The 17783-nt window shown below is 40.1% G+C and overlaps 1 protein-coding gene across 1 annotated transcript in view; it reads left to right on the top strand.

Moving 5' to 3' along the window:
• The window catches only part of mctp2b (multiple C2 domains, transmembrane 2b), a gene marked incomplete in the record, with an annotated part of 67352 nt that overhangs the window by 40685 nt on the left and 8884 nt on the right, over positions 1-17783 (top strand). Inside the window, 13 exon segments of the mRNA XM_037697617.1 lie at positions 586-728; positions 1080-1156; positions 1524-1638; positions 2408-2434; positions 4474-4641; positions 6403-6533; positions 8954-9140; positions 11959-12052; positions 12133-12235; positions 12339-12441; positions 12615-12716; positions 12799-12873; positions 13823-13942. Of these exon segments, the coding sequence (XP_037553545.1) occupies positions 586-728; positions 1080-1156; positions 1524-1638; positions 2408-2434; positions 4474-4641; positions 6403-6533; positions 8954-9140; positions 11959-12052; positions 12133-12235; positions 12339-12441; positions 12615-12716; positions 12799-12873; positions 13823-13942 (1445 nt within the window).

Below are 17783 nucleotides of genomic sequence, written 5' to 3'. Positions count from 1 at the left end.
ATATATATATATATATAGATATGGTGCATTTTATTTTATTTTAGCTATTTTCACTGCAAGTCAAACTGTTGAACTGAATCTGCTGTCATTTGTTGACACGCACCTTGAAATTTTGTTGGTTTTTGATTCAGGAAGTTGTGGTCATTCTCCCCTGGGGAGGAAAAAAAAAGCCACATCCTCCACAGCAACGTTATAGATGATGATATGCGAGGGTCACACGCCTCCTCATTTACTGGAAACCAACAACGTTCCCATAAAGCTTAAACCAGTGGCTGTTAGGCTGGTTTAAAAATAAGATTTTAGGCTCGTTTCTCACATTGACCATTAGAAAAGACGTGATCCTGCTGACAATTAGAGCCCAAAACAGCTAGTTTAATGAATTAGCAAGAATCTTGTAGGTTATGACTTTTTAGTCATTTATACAGTAAAAATAGGTTCAGCCTTTTTGTCTGATTAGCAGAGGCAGCATCCAGTTATTAATCAATTAATAATATCAATAACTGTGAGTCCCGGTGGAGTTCTTTCACAAAATCCATCCTCAATTGGACCAGAATAAATAAATAAAGTTTTATTTCTGTTCATCAGGCACCAGCGATCCTTATGTAAAGTTCAAGTTGGATGGAAAAACAATCTACAAAAGCAAGGTGGTTTACAAAAACCTGAACCCCACATGGAACGAGTCGTTCTCCTTACCCGTGAAAGACCTGAATCAGAAACTGTACATCAAGGTAACTTCCCTGTCACAAACTGATCATCAGGTCGTGTTTTTGTAAAAGTTTTTTGTCCCGTCTTGCCAAGCTTGTTGGTTTTGGGAGAATTTCCATGATTACACACTTTGTTTCAAAGCCTCTGATAAGGAAACACTTTGCATCTGTTGGGAAATTAACTATTTTGTGAAACAAGTGTTTAAAAGTTTTATGAAGGAATTGTATTTGTGTTATAACAAATCTGTTGTGCTATCTACTGTAAATCAATACTCAAGTGTAGCTGAATGTGGAGAGATTTTACAGTTACTGTCGTTCCTCACCGTGACTTCCTCTGTAACGCACTATAACAGTCTGCTGTTTGATGTGACGCAGGTATACGACCGTGATCTGACCTCTGATGACTTTATGGGCTCTAACTTCATCTGCTTGAGTGACCTGGAGACTGACAGGTCAGTACGATCGTAAACCTTTATTGGTGCAGGCAAAGGAAACACTGTTTGTGTGGAGCAAATACACTGGCCGGTACTCACCCCCAGTAAAAAATAGAAAAATATTGTTTTCATTTCTTGTTAGTGAGTTGTTTCTGTATTGTTGAACCACATATATCTAGCGCCCCCTGGTGGGCAGTAACTCCACCTTATAATTTTGTATGTACGCAACAAAATGCTCATCTGTGGGGACAATAAAGAGTTTAAAAGGACTCAGTGATGTTGGAGCCTCTTGGTGGCGTTCGGTGAATGCTGTATTGAATTTGTTATGGCACTAGAGTCCATGTCTGTTTAAGATAAAAGGCGCCTTTAATCCACCTTTCCTCAGGCTCCATGAGCGGTCTTTGCCGCTGAAAGACGAAAACACTCTGGAAGAGCAAATGGGCTTCGTGTTGGTGGACCTGAGGCTGACACTCAGAAATGGAGACAGCAAGAAAGGCATTGTATGGGAAACCTAAACTGTTCTCACTGCATGTGTCGCAGCAGTAAAAATATCAGTTTTGCAATGAATTTGAAGTCATGATGAAAAGAAAGTTCACTCTGTTTGAAGGCTAGACGTATCAGGATGTAGTAGAAGAAATCAAATCGAGTGGATACGAACAGCTGAGCAGCACACAACAAATTTGACACGGCCCTTTGTTTTAACAGCTACACTAAAATGCAGAAACAGTTTGAACAAAGGGAAAGGCAGTCTTCACAATAAGAGCTGCTGCTAATTAAACTGATAACATCTGATTGTCAGCCAGTGTGAGCACCTCCACAAGAGGAGAAATGTTGGCAATGCTCAAATAAATTGGTAAATTCAAAAATGCTTAGGGAGGTTAGTTGAATAGTTGATGATCTGGGTTTGTTTTGCAGCCACGAGACCTGCCATAATTCTTTCCAAAACGTGAAATACCTGAAAGGTCACACAGAAGTTGACTACTTGAAGTTATTGCTGCTAACAGTGGTCATGGTGCACGCGTCTGCATTTTGCCTAATTTCCTGTAAAATGACGACACAATGCAGTCTGCCATGCGTCGTTGCTCAGCCATGATTGTATCCATCTCATTTTCACTAACCAGTTTTTATCATATCCTGGTATGTAAGTTCAACTGAAAGAGTGTTGACTTGCTTTTCATTGTGTCTGTCATTGTGTTTGCAGTGTTCGTCTATAGCTGACTAAACAGTGTCATTTTGTTTTGCACCTAACTTGCATGCTCCTGTCAGCAGAGGTGGCTCCGAAAACGAAGTAGTAGGGTAAGCCATGGTGGAGGGGACACACTGGACAGACGTTAAATAGCAATGATTTCCGTCAGCGTTATACAGATATCTGCCAGATGTAAGGGAGAGAAGTGTTGCATCAGCGATGCAACTGTAGATGGACTGTGATCCATCGTTTGATTTATAACCAGGTGAGAATTTAATCTCTTTCTGGTCAGTTCAATTTAATACAGTTCCTTACAATGTTTGGCAGTTATCTGTTGATCTAAATCTGTTTTCATTCGTTGTCACAAGATGGCAGCAAAAACATTTTAGAAAACCAATGCTTGTCTGGTGGAATGAAATCTCTGAAAAAGCAATCAGATTAATTTAGGTTATGTTGTAAATGTACGTTTCTCTGAATGGTACTAAGCAGAATAAGTCGTTTACAAAGCAACATTAATGTAAAAATCACTACATTGTCTTCATGGTGACTTGTGACATGGATGTATTGTATCAAATGCATATCACAAGTACGCAGGAAGTCCAACTTCTTCTTTTGGCTTTTCCTTATTCAGGGGGTCGCAACAGTGAGTCATCCTCCATCTCACTCTGTCCTCTCTAACTGCATCCATATATCTTCTCTTTTGCCTTCCTCTTTGTCTTTTTCCTGGCAGCTTTCACTGTCCCTCCTCTGGACATGTCCAAACCATCTCAGTCTGGCCTCTCTAACTTGTTCAACCTGTGCTGTACCACTGATGATCTCATTCCTAATCTTATCCATCCCTGTCACACCTAAGGACCTCAACATCTTCATTTCTGCCACTTCCAGTTCTGTCTCCTGTCTTTTTGTCCATGTCTCTGTCTCCACACCATGCAACATAGCTGGTCTCACCACTGTCTTGTAAACGTTTCCTTTGACCTTTGCTGACAGCCTTTTGTCTCAAATGACTCCGAAATTTTTTATCCATCCACTCCATCCTGCCTGGACTCTCTTTTTCACCTCTTTACCAAATTCCCCATTTTCCTGGATAATTGACCCCAAGTACTTGAAGTCCTTCACCTTTGTGACCTCTGCTCCTTGTAGCCTCACTGTTCCACCTGCCTCCCTTTCATTCACACACATGCTCTGTCTTACTACGGCTGACTTTCATTCTTCTTCTTTCAAGTGCTTACCTCCACCTCTCCAAGTTCTCTTCCACCTGTTCCATGTTCTCACCACAGGTCACTGTCATCTGCAAACATCATAGTCCACAGGGATTCCTGTCTGACCTCATCTGTTAGTCGGTCCATCACCAGAGCAAACAAGAAGGGGCTCAGAACTGATCCTTGATGCATCCCACCTCCACCTTGAAGCTATCTGTCACTCCTACAGCACATCTCACCACTGTCCTGCTGTCCTCATACATGTTCTGTACCAGTCTAACATACTTCTGCCACTCCAGATTTCCTTATGCAATAGCAGGAAGTCCAACTCTGTCTCCATTTTTATTTGTCTGTACAATAGCAGCAACACAGAGCTAAATGATGGATTAAAAGCTAAATATTTTAAATATAATCCTGAGTTTTAATAGAAACAACCAAGTTTAAGCAGAGTGGTACAACTGACCGTAACATTTGTAGTGCTAGCAAAAAATGGAGCTTCGAGTTGCTCAAGAAAAAGTCTGACAGGTGTGTTCTGATTACACCATGAAGAGGGGTTTTAAACTGGTAAAGCAGCTGCTGATCGCATGTTGTCTGGCTTACAACACTGCTTGCTGTGCATTTTGTCCTATTAGTGCTGGGCTGTTTGACTGTCATCCTCACCTTTTTTGTAAGGATTAACTGTGTGTGCATGTGCTAAAACAGGACTTCTCCCACTGAGTTTGGAGGATTGTTGAACAGAAAAAGCGGCATCAGGTTGCATGTTCAGGTTAAAAGCATGTTGCTTATTAAAAACGTGTTGCTATTCGTATATTGGCTCACTGTTCTTCACGTCCTGTTTCTGTGCTTTATAAAGAAATAGATTTTTTTATTTTATTATTTGTAAGCCCATGTTTTCCCCCTTCTTCTCTCTTGGCTCCTTGTCTCGTTTGCTTCCTAATCCTCTCTTCCAGGGAAACCCGACTCAGAGCTCTCGTTTGTCAGACACACTGAGGAAGAGCCAGCTGTGGACGTCTGTCGTCTCAGTGACGCTGATCGAAGGTCGGGATCTGCCACAGTGCTCGCAGACGGGTTACTTCTACATTCGCTTCAGGCTGGGAGAGCAGCTGTATAAAAGCAAGGTGCCAAATAAAACACATGTGGTTTATCCCATCCCCCTCTCCTCCTCCCAGAGCCCTTATTTTAATCCTACCCCCTAAAATTAATTCTTTTATTTTTCTCAAAAGCTTTCATGTTGGCCGGTGGACACGTCTTCGTACGTCCATAAACTTGCTCTTGTCCCGTACATAACTTCTAATCTACTCATGATATTTTAATGAAACTTCATACACGTATGCATCATCTCTAGACGGAGTGTCACGTTCACGTTTATCACCCCAGCTCCAAGGTCAAGGTCACAAATCAAGGTCAAACGTAAAATCACATCTTTGCTTGTCCGGGCCATAACTACTGATCCACTCAAGATAATTTAACAATACTTAATTCACATTTGTACTACCACCAGACAGCGGGTCACATAATTTTCATCACCCCAGCTTTAAGGTCAAGGTCACAAATCAAGATCAAAGGTTGTACAAGGTCTTTGCTTGTCTGGGTCATTGCTATAAATTGTTGTATAATAGTTTGTCGACAGGCGTATAATGTGGCGTTTGCAGTACTCTTATTAACAAAAGGTTGTATTCTAAAGCTTCAAGTCATTTTAGAAAAATCTGGCTTCAGTTAGTGTTTTTTTTATAAACAAATGTGGATTTGATGTAAACCAGTTGTGCTGTTTTTTCCCTTATTACTTTTTCCACTGAAAGCATGACCATTTAAAGTCCCAACTATAAAAAAACAAATGTATCCAATAACATTTTGTGAATAAATAATATTTGATAATAATATATGACAATATTTGAGCCAAGCTGAAACAATAATGGAGACAACTGTAGAGGAAGGATAAAACTGTGAGGTGGATGGTTAAAAGTGACGATTTTATATCGGTTAAAATCTTGACTGAGCAACTAGACATGATGCAGCCATCTTACTTTAGTTGGATTTGTAACAACAGTCTCTCAGTGAAGAAAGATGTTTTCTTGTCAGAAAGAAACAGATTTGATTGAAACTTAATTGTCCAGAAGAAATGAAGCAAATCTCAGAACTCTCAAAACTGAATGATGAGACATAAAGCAATAAAGCTGCTCCCTCTCACGTGACAGGCAAACATCTCTTCGGTACATACAAACTTTGAGCACTAGTGCATCTCTGAACTATAAAATCTAATTAAAACACTTTGCCTGCTGGTGTGCAGACGGAGGTGAGTTTAGCAGCAAACGATACCGTCACATTGGTTACTGTGAAACTGGCTTTATTTGTACAAACTAAGTTTAGAATTGGATCAGAATTAACAATTAACTTAAAGGCTGATTTTTATTTTTTATTATCATATTGAGAATATCAAGTCTGAATTTCACATGTAAAATAATTTTGCATAAACATAAAATGAAATAAAAAATGTACTTCCCTTAAAAGAAAGCTATTAAGAGTAGAGTTCATGCCAAACTTTGATTCAAGTTTACCTGTGTAATGTGTTAATGTGTAACATTACCCGTTGTTGCTGTAACTGATGGGTACTTTCTTGTTGTGTAACTTTATGTATTACACATCTGAACTGCTTTTATCTCATTCTAAGAAATATTCAGTCACTAGTCAGTCAGAAAATGATCCAAATCCTGACATGCTGCCCTCTATTAATAAGTCCCAGTTCTTCACCTCACCCCTAAGCTGCTGTAGGCCAAAATGTGATTTCACAGCAATTAGACAAACTTAATCAGATAATTATGTTATCATTGGAGATGTTTATGAAACTGTCTTTTTTGTGTTTTATATTATATTTGAATCAGAATCAGTGCAAAGTGGCCAACCCTCAGTGGAGAGAAAGATTCACCATGAATCTGTTCGTCAGTGTTTCTCAAATCCTGGAGGTGGAGCTGTGGTCCAAAGAAGGACGAAGGGCAGAGGAGTGCTTGGGGATGTGAGTCTCTAGAAGTATTCTCCAATCATATGTGTACAGTTTTATTATGAAAATTATATCAACAAAATAAAAACTAGTGAAGACTTTAGTCTGAATATGTGTACAAACAAATAGACAGTTCTTTAAGTCTGTTTTAATATTAATCCAGCTGCCTTTAGCTGAGGAAAGGGCTCAACTGTTGGAACAATCGGCAAACCCCAATACTGTTTTATCTTACAAAACAAAAGGCAAGTTCATCGTTTTGACTTCCATTCTCTGCAGTGCAGTGAACGTGTCATGTTCTGGAGTTCATAAATACAAAGATGGGCGTCCTGGATATTGTTTTCAGAACTGGAGGTGTTTCGTACGTTCTTGCTTCAAATCTGAATCCATATTTTCAAACCTGGAGGCCCAGACTGAGGAAGCAGGGTTGCATGTTTGAGTTGCTAAAGATGTCAAACCTTCATAAATAAAAACACTGAAGCAAAGAAAGAGAAATAGTTGTTCAAAAAAGTTCAATCTGGTCCTTTTTGGATTTTTCTACCTGGATTATTGAGCATGCATCAGGAGAAATAGTTGTTATTTTATGCTCTCTTTGATAAACCCGGTAACAAGAGAGGAAAAAAAAATATTGTGATGGACTGCTGCATAAACATGTTGACAGAACATCCAGTGTTTCCTGTACCATTATCCAAGGAGGGCGCCCCGCCCTGTCAACAGTACCAAGCGCCCCACCTACCAAATCCCCAACCCCCCACTTCTGGTCGGGGAGCAGAGTTTAGCAGCTCAGCTCAGATTCCAAACCATGCGCAACACAAGCGTAGCACCCCCCACCCACTTTTTTTAGAAATGCCGGCACTAACGTAGCACTACGATAGATGTAGCACTCCACTTCTCTTCTACCCTATCTCTACCTCTACCATCAGCAACTGCTGCCATTACTATAGCACTACGCTTCTCTCTCACCCTCCACCCCCAGTCGACAAAAACCCAGAAGAGACGAGCGCCCTCCCAAGGCCAGTGACCTAAGGGAAACGTTGCTATCTATAGTTGGTCTACATTTAACACTTTTTGTCCCCTGTCATGGAGCGAAGTGGGGACTTGGAAATACCCTCCGTTCGTCTGTCTTGTAAGCTGGATGACTTGAACAGAAAACGACATACCAACTTCCATTTTGGTGTGTAGCCACATTTAGGCATGAGAAAGTTCACTACCATCAATTGGGTTGCTACATCAAAATCCAAGATGGCCACCACCATTTATAAAGTATATATATGCAAACTGGCCACCCAGATCACTTGAGAAAACAATGCTTTTTAGTTCTTATATTGCTTAAAGTATAGTTTCCTCAAATGATGGGGGGGCATTGGGGTGGTGGAAGATTAATCTGTGTTGGCCAAAGCCACCATTGTTCCCTCTCTGGCTCCGTCACTGTGCCTGGTGGTGGATAAAATTGTTAGCTCCTCTCTCCAGGATCCGTCACTCTGCACATCAGACAAAACAAATAAACTACCTGTGTCCTCATGCACAATGTTTCTCCTGCCCACATGAATATCTTGCACCAAAAACATTAAGGCTCACTTACAGTCCATGTTCAATTCCAGTCCAGAAAACCACTCGTCTCAAAAACCACAAATCTTCACTAATGAAAACCCTTACCAGCGATGGTTGACATCAGCGTATCACTTGAACACCTATAATCATACATTTAACCTAAATCTAACGTCTACCTGAGAACTTTACGCTAAAATCGTTTCCTCTGCCCACTGGGACTGTCGTTTCTGTCTCCATGGTAACACGACTCCCTGTGGGTTAGTGTGCAGTCAGCCTAAAGTCCCTTCTGGATGTGATAAACATCAACAAACAAACATACATTAACATAGTTTTCTTTTCATCTTGACCCCCTCTTCCTTTAAATGTGTATAAATAAAGGTTTAGGTTGAATTGTGGCTGCACATAATTACATAGATTTAAATATCAGGCAATATAGGAAAAAAATTTATAAATTGTAGAAAATGTATGTCATAAGACGAGGGGTTTGACTTTTAGAACAGTGAAAAGTTTTCCAGCAAATTAATAAATAAATAAAAAATCTAAACACTTTGACATCCCTTTAAGATGTTTTACTAAAAAACGGTGGACCTGAAATGAAATTGTCTTTGACCAACTACTAAATCATTTGAATTTATATTTTCAAACCGATTTGGAGTAAATATAAATAATATGCTGAGCTTTTGTTTTTCTTTGTGTTCTTTTGTTGAGTTTGTTTTATTTCATTTAAATTTGCAAATGTGTAGAAGTCTGAACCATTAAGGATGAAGCCTGTCAGAATCTTTGTATCATGAATAACTCGTTTCAGATCGTTCTGTTTTTTTACTTGTGGATATTCTGCTCGCAGTGAATAATAATAATGACCTTGGCTTCATCCATTCCTCGTGCAGGTGTGAAGTGAACCTGTCTGAGATCCCTTTCAATACCAGGAATCTGTTCAAGTACAGGCTGGACCCGCTCAGAGGAAGCTTGGTCTTCCTGGTGACACTGACCACATGCAGCGGCGTTTCCATCTCTGAACTCGGCGCTGCACCGCTCGATGACCATCGCGAGTGTCAGAACCAGCTGGATAATTACGTCAGTATCTGCACTTGTCTGGTTACATCACTGCACCTTCAAACAAGCACTTTAATTTCCTGCACATTGCTAATATCAAGCAGAGCGTGTTTTTATTTATTTATTTTTCCTTATCATGAACTCTAAACATTGATAGAAAATCTTCAACTCTTTCTGACTTCAAGATAACAAGTCTCCTAAACAAACAGGAACTCAGGAGTAAATCTTGAGCTTCAAGGAGACTTTCCTCGTTGCTTCTTCCGCTTCTCTGTTGTGAGTTGAAGGAACTAAAGATGGCGGCACTTGCTTGTTAATGTGTTCAGGGCCTGAAACAGTCAGAGAGTCAGAGAGAGTCAGAGTCAGAGTTTCTTTATTGTCATTCGCACCTCATGTGGTACATGTGGTGGAGCGAAATTATGTACACAGGGTCCCAGTTACATCCAACAATAAAATGTATAAGAAAAACAGTAATAACATCTAAGATATGATCTAAGAAAAACATCAACTAAATATACACTAAGCACTCATAACATAAAACATTGAACATCAGCACAAACATGAACATGAGTCTGTGAGCAGATGTGCACGCATGAACACATCAACATTAAAACAGATCAGCAGCAACATGAAACAGATCAGCAGCAACATGATATGGTTTTTCACAGTGATTATTCTAGTTAGAGATTCATGAGTCTAACAGCCTCAGGGTAGAAGCTGTTCCTCAGTCTAGTGGTTCTACACTTAATGCTCCTTAACCTCCTTCCTGAGGGGAGTGGGGCAAAAAGTGTGTGTGCTGGGTGAGTGGGGTCCTTCATGATGCAGGTGGCCCTCTTCCTGCATCTGGAGGTGTAGATGTCTGTGATGGTGGGGAGGCTGATTCCGACAGATTTCTGTGCAGCCTTCACCACTCTCTACAAAGCTTTTCTTTCTGCAGCTGTGCAGCCTCCATGCCACACATTGATGCTGGAGCACAGGATGCTCTCCACTGCACACCTGTAGAAGGAGGTGAGGACTGAGCTTCCCAGACCAGCTCGCCTCAGCCGTCTGAGGAAGTAGAGTCTCTGATGAGCTTTCTTGATCAGGCTGGTGGTGTTGTTGCTCCAGCTGAGGTTGTCATTCATGTGTACACCCAAGTACTTGTAGCTGGAGACCACTTCCACCGCAGATCCTCTTATGTTCAGGGGGGTGTAGATGTTTTTGTTCCTTCTGAAGTCCACAATCATCTCCTTTGTCTTGAAGCTTTAAAGAAGACACCAGATCCAGCATGCAGCCAGGCAGTACACAGTTACACAGGACCCTCTGTTCTTGCTATTATAAATAGCAGTATTGCCACAAGTGTGGTCCATGCTGCTTTTAAACATGCAGTAGTAAATCCGTTAATTAAAAAACCAGGACTTGAGTCTTCAACTTGCTCAAACTTCAGACCAATCTCAAAACTTCCCTTTCTTTCTAAAATCCTGGAGAAAATTGTTTTGATTCAACGAAACACATTTTTTAATGAGAATATCTTTCAGTCTGATTTTAAATTATTACACAGCACCGAAACCTTAGTAAGGGTTTGTAACAATATTCTGCAAATGATTCTGGTCAGTTTGTGATGCTTGTACTCCTGGACCTTATGTTTGATACTGTTGACCACAGTATCCTTTTATCGCGGTTAAAACACTGGGTTGGGATTACAGGTGCAGCGTGAGATTGGTTCTGTCTCTATCTGAGTGACAGGAGATTTTGTGTTAAGGTTGGTAATAGTGTATCTGCTTCTGTGCTACTTTCCTGCGGGGTCCCGCAGGGCTCGATTCTCGGACCCCTTCTGTTTTCACTCTGTCTGTTCCCTTTGGGGTCTGTCCTGAGGAAACATGGTCTTTCATTTCATTGTTATGCTGATGATTGTTAGATTTATCTGCGCTTAAAACATAACAGTTCTTGATCCATTCATCCTGACATCAAGGCATGGATGGCTTCAAAATTTTTAAGTTCCAAAAACAAATTTGAAGCTTAGAGATGATCGGGCTTTTTCAGTCATGGGCCCTAAACTGTGGAACAATCTGCCCCCCAACATTAGGCAGGCCACTTCACTTCCTGTTTTTAAGTCTCTGCTCAAAACTCATCTGTTTTCTCTGGCTTTTAACACAGTGTGATTTGATTTAGTATTTTGTTGTTCTGTGTTTTTATGTTTTTTCTTTTGATGCTTTTAATAAATTTTCATTACTATTATTACTTATATTTTTATTGTTTTCCATTAAATTACTCCCATTGATTTTTATTGTTAAGCACTTTGGTAACAGCTACTGTTTTAATGTACTTTATAAATAAAGTTGACTTGACTTGAGTTACAGATGAAGGAGGGCTGTAAATACTGTTTTGGAGAAAGCACCTGATAACAATTTGCCCTAAACATTGTTATGAAAAGCTTTCAGATAAAGCACTGCAGTAGTTTTCACATGTTAGATTTGTGCAACAGGCAGGGCAGACTTCATGTCAGGAAAATATTAATTCACATGCAGTAACTTGAATCTGATGAGACAGAAAGTTTTTGTTTGGATTTCCTGACAGGTTTGTGCAGCGCAGGCACATTATGAAGAGGGGACAACTTTCTAAACCTGCTGCCTCTTCATCAAACTCAGCTTCAGTACATCTTTGCTCTTCAGACCAAAACTTCTTCTGATTCAGTTTATCACCAAAACAAGAATAATTGTATTTTCCATTTTCATTTTTAGAAAACCATCCAGATGCCCGTGTGAACTCATAAAAATGACCAATTTTTGTGTGAGCGCTGGTAAAGTATGTGTTCTCTTTAGTGTCTTTTATAGCTCACCCCGAGTGCTTCTTGTCTCATTAGAGTCTTAAAAGGTCCCTGAAGAACGTCAGCGATGTTGGTTTCCTTCAAGTCAAAATTTTTAAGGCTACAGATCTGATGGCTGCTGATTTAAACGGTATTCACAGATTCTGCTTTGAATAATTTTTTATACAAACGGTCACTTGTACTTTTTGTTTAAAGTGTTGTGTTCTGCAGGTAAGAGTGATCCTTTCTGCGTGTTGGAGCTGGGCAACAACAGACTACATACCCACACGATCTACAAGAGCCTGAACCCAGAGTGGGGCCAGGTTTTTACATTGTTAGTTTCTCTTTCCTACTGGCATCAGCACTCAGCATCATTATGTTAATGTTGTACTGTGGGCTGGTTTTGTCAGCGCCTGACTTCCTTGTTTCCTCCGCAGCCCTGTCAAAGACATTCATGACGTTCTGATGGTGACCATCTTTGATGATGATGGAGACAAGGCGCCAGACTTTCTGGGGAAAGTTGCCATCCCCCTGCTCTCGGTACACCTACAAACGCCGACAATACACTCGTCTATTTACACTCTGTGGCTAAATTAAAGTGAAGAGGGTGGTAACACCTCAGCGGGCTGAGGACTCTCTCAGATGTAATCCGGCGTGACTGATGGTCAGGTTCATGGCTGAGTTCAGCACCTGATGCCCTTTCTGTCCTGCAGATCCGCGGAGGACAACAGGCTGTCTACCCTCTGAAGAAGCAGGACCTGGGTAGGCTGTCCAAAGGGAGCATCACTCTGGAGCTGGAGGTTATTTTTAACCCTGTAAGTAAAGGTTCAGCTGCAGGGAAGACACGAGGAGGTCACGCTCCATTCTGACACTTTGTGGATTTCTTGCTTTTCACAGGTCAAAGCAAGTATCAGAACTTTCAACCCAAAAGAGAGAGCATTCATGGAGGATAACCCCAAATTTTCCAAAAAGGTTTGACACAACTTCAAAAAAAACGTTTTAAAATTTGAATGCCAGCACACACCGTGTGCATCACATTTTGTTTAGTCGAGGACGCTGGACTTGAAACTCGACTGAAGCCAAAATAACAAGTCAGTGTTTTGTTCTGTCGAGCTAAAAATATTTTGTTTTGATAACCGTTTTAGCTTTTAATCAAAAATACCAGACTTTCTCTATTGCCAGCTTTAAAGCTGTAAACACCTGCAGCTTTCTGTGCTTAATAACAAACATCTCAGAAAAAATGCATTTAGATGAATTATGGAAGCTGCTGACGGTAAAAACAATTTTTAAAACCGTTTTTACTTATAAACAAAACAAACGGGTAAAGAAACTGTTTTTCAATACCAACAATGGGAAAAACATGTAAGCTTTAAGAAATTTGTACTTAATGTTCAAAATAATCTAACTTCAAACAAAAACATGAATGGGAAGAAACTGATTTTATCCATGTCGGTGTGTTTTACCCCAGAGTGAACGTTTGCCTGAATTAACTAAACTGAGCTTTAATTGAGCCCGACTGAGTGAATTCCTGCTCACTGTTCTGCTACATTAGTTTGATATACGGGGTGCCTGACTGTCTGTACTTCCCACAAAGACTCATTGTTGTCAGACAATAACTAACTCCTAAATTGGCTAACAGACTGAGTTGGTAACATGCAGGTTTTCCGTCTGTTTAAATGCTGGAGGTCTTGTTTGACGAAAATCAGTTCAGATTGCTGACATTCATCTGGGTTTTTGCTTCATGATCACAATGACTCGTGCCAAATGCAGCCTTTCTTGATGTTTCTTCATGTTTCCTATTAGCCAAATATTTCACGACACCCACTCTTGTTTTAAGAATGACTTACTGTAACCAAATTCCGTACACGTCCAGCAGTGTTTATCTTTTTTTTTGTTGTTGCTCGTCGTCTTTATATTTCAGGCTCTGGCCAGGAACGTGACGCGTGTCAGAGCGGTGTACGGAGCCATCATGTCGACTCTGCAGTACATCAAAAGCTGCTTCCAGTGGGAGAGCGTTCAGAGGAGCCTGCTAGCCTTCCTGGTGAAGTGCTTTAACTGCTTATCAACACACTATCTGCATTTCCCTCTTGTTTTTCTCCAGGGCTGCAGAAGAGGACTGCAGTCTGGCCAACCCCTACTTGAACTCTCCCAGAGAGAATCTTAATCAATGCAGCGCTGGGCTCAGCACAAACACAGGCTTGGTCCGGGTTCTTGGTTGGAGTGGATGATTCCAGTGTTGCATGGCTCCTGGATGTGGAGTTAAGCCTCAGCTGGAGAGAGTGGCGTCCCAGTGGAGATGAGATGGCCTATTTTTGTTCAACTTCCCTGACAACTCATTAACCCTCTGTCCAGTCTGTGCTCGGTTTGATTTGGACCATTATTCAGACAGAATTTCAATTAAAACGCTCGTCTGCGACGAGGCTGAATCTCGTGTAATACAAGATAGAGACAGAAACATCAAAGCAGCCGTTCAGGCCTGGACTTTAAGCAGCAAAGTGAAGGTGGCGTCGATCTTTTTGTCGTTACTCCGACTGATCGGACTCGATGAAAATGGCTTAAAGCAAGTTTTTTATTAACTATTCAGGCAGTCAAGGTCATAGAAAGTTCTTTCTGCCTTTACAGATCTCGTCCTGTAGATGGCGCTACAGTTTTGCCGTCTGCTGCAGAATTTTGCTTCAAGGCACATAAAGAGACACTTTTTTTTTTCTGGCCCAGTTTACTGTGAAAACTGTGGTCGAAGTGGAGCTGTTATCTGATTTGAGCCATGCATTTAGTTTTATAATAACATAAACAGCTTGAACCAGGAAGAGGTCAGAGGTCAGCATGAGCTTTAATCAGCAGCATCTTTCTAGGGAAATGTTTAAGCCGTGTTTAAACGCAATATTTATTTTTTATAAATATTCCATATTTCTGAATAGTGCACTTTCCTCTCCTGCATGCCACAAACAGGATGAGCCGTTGATGCTTTACCTAAGCGCACTAAAGCAGAAATCGTACAAGCACGAGCAGGCTCGCAGCGTACAGTACGCTCATCCGATGAGTGCAGCTCAGCGTTTGAAAGACAGTACCATCTGTACTCGTGTTTTCACACTATGCCCGCTGCCTTTTCAAGCCTCACTGAGAAAGGGGAAAAAAATGGCTGCTTAATACCACCACACAGACATAATGAATCAAAGCTTCACTTTCTTTTGACAGGATACAGTGACGAACCACCTGCACCATCTGCCGGTTGTCACACAAAGAGTCGATACAGTGGGCTGTGAATCTGCCTTCATCGCTTTCACAAAAGTCTGTGAAATGCCTCGAATCTGGCAGTTTTAGTCATCTCCTGACTGCTAAACTAAATCAGATTATTCATAAATTATCTTCAGCTTACCTTTTCGCTTCTATAATTTAATAAGAATCAGAAGAAAGCTGTAGTTTTATTTCCATGGTGCACCTCCTGACTTCTCCAGTTTTACTTTTTCCATAACCTAATCCACCCAAGTTTAAGTGAAGGAGTTATATATTCGGTGAAAATTCACACCGGCATAGAAACATTTACCTAAATGTGGCTCCCTGTGAAGCTCGCACTGATAATCTGTCTCTTCTGAAACTGTCACCTTTCTCTAACAAGAATCTGTGAGTAATTTACCTCCTTAGGCTCCTGTTTCTTTGCCTGATCTCTGAATAAATGAAGCAAAAAGAAAAATCTACTTAAAATAAGAAAGTTTGGTGCAAAAAAAAAAAAAGAACATCAGCATAAATGTTGACACTTCATTCAAAACTGGATATTCTGCCGTCACTCCTTTAATTCTCTGCAAAGCATTCAATACAAACTAATGAGATGGACGGAGCAGTAGGAGTTTCAGGAAAAACAAAAATTTAAAACAAACTAGAAAATGTACATTTCCTGCAAAAATGCAGAATGCTTATTTGTTGAAAAACAGCTGAAATTAGCTACTGTTATTAAACATGCTGAAATATAGCTGAAATGGAAGAACAAGCCTAAATTAGCAGAAGAAAGCAGGAAAAAACACATATTTTCTGAATTGGGTTTAAATAAGTAGAAATTGGCAACAAAAAAAAAAAAAACAATTAGGAAATTAGCTAAAGACACTGAAATTAGCAAAATATTACTGAAAACTAGCCGAAAAGACAAAGAAGCTTAAAGTACCAGAAGAAAGTGGAAAGAGCTGAAATGCACTTAAAAATGTGGCATTAGCTGAAAAAGCTAAAATTAGCATAAAAACTGCTAAATATTAGCTGAAATGGCAGCAAAAGTTGAAACTTGTAGAAATAGGCTGAAAGGAGCATAAAAAGCTGAAATTAGCAAAAATAAGTTAGAAGAAGCACAAAAAGGTTGTAGTTAGCAGAAAGCATCAAAAAGAAGCACAAAACAGCTGAAGAAAAACAGCTGAAATTAACTGAAAGTAGCTGAAAAATGTTTAAATTTGCAAAAGGAAGCTGAAAGAAGCTGAAGAACAAAATGTGAAAGGAGCAGTAAAAGGTTGTAAACAGATCTTAAGATCTGAAGGATGTAAAATGAGCTCAGTTCATTTTCTATGAGAAAAAAATGGCAGAAAAGGCTAAATATTTCAAAAAGCTAAAGTTGCACCAATAACAAAAGTCATATCACCCTTCTGAACAAGCTGAACGTTTTGATATACGATTTGTTGAAATAACAAAAATTCTGGAATGAGAAAGATGCTGAAAAACGTACGGAAGAGAAACGGATCCCAATAGTGTGAATGCTTCATAAACAGTCACACAATGATGTATATAAAATTGATTTAAGACCATCCTGGATGAGATATTTAGCTGATAGAAGCAGTTAAATGGTTAGGATATCTCTCTGAGGAGTTGGACAGGAGAACCAAGTTGAAAATGGAGGGAAATGTAAAAAAAACAACGACAAAAAAACATTAATTCAATGAAAACCTTGAAAAGTGACTTAATCAAGAGTGAAATTAAGTAAACGATAACCAAAATATGTATATATGGATATGTATAAAAATATAAAATTACTTGATTGTTTACATTTTTTAAACATTTTAACTATTTTTGCATAATTTTATCCCGTCATAGTTTCATCTTTATATTCTCTCGTCCGTGGTGTTTTTTTGTCACTCTGGTCTCTTCGTAGAGTTTGAAAGAGGAGCAAATTTAAAATTCTGAAAGCTAAAAGAGTTGGAGACATGTTAAATGTGTTAAAAGTGGCTTTGTTTGTTCCCGTCTTTGGATAAAATATCTACGGGAGTAAAATTAATGTAAATTTCTTTAACCTGTTAGTAACGTGTTTTGAGCCCATTACACACGTGTTTACTGGTTCTGCTCAACTGGAGCATTAAAGCCACGTTATATTTGTTGCTCCTTTTAGATTCAGACTGATCAATGTTCTTTTTTCGAGTCAGAAGCATAAATGTGTGAACTCCAGCCCCGCTTGGTGTTGAACTCTGATTTCTGAGACCTTCCCTCCAGTGTTCCTGTGGTTGATCTTGATGCTTTCTGCTAATCTCTCCTCCAGCGGCTCCTTCATTTCTACGTTGCCTTTGTTCCTTTTTTGGTTCTCTGGGATCTGGATCTTAAATCAAATCCCTGTTTTGCTGCTGAAGCTTGTGTAATGCCTCTCAGGTTGAAGTGGGCTACAATTATCACAACCTTTACAGACTGAGTATACATTTCCACTAGAGCGTGACTCGGTGTTTCCCAGCGGCCCTCCATCTCGCAGGCGTTACAGAGTCCTCACTAATAAACCAGAACCCTGCCAGCAAGAAGCTGGTTCCCGGCTCTGATTTGGCTTGTGATAACATGGACAAGAGAGCGCTCGGCTGTTTGCACATTAAAGCTGACGGTGAAGGCGGCTGTGGGCGGGGGCGGTCAGATCTGATATCTTTTATGTT

This window comes from Nematolebias whitei, chromosome 2 (assembly GCF_014905685.2).
Source record: "Nematolebias whitei isolate Nwh7 chromosome 2, NemWhi1, whole genome shotgun sequence".
NCBI classification, from domain to species: Eukaryota; Metazoa; Chordata; class Actinopteri; order Cyprinodontiformes; family Rivulidae; genus Nematolebias; species Nematolebias whitei.
The sequence above is the reverse complement of the archived record's forward strand: the minus strand, read 5'-3'. Positions and strand labels throughout refer to the sequence as shown.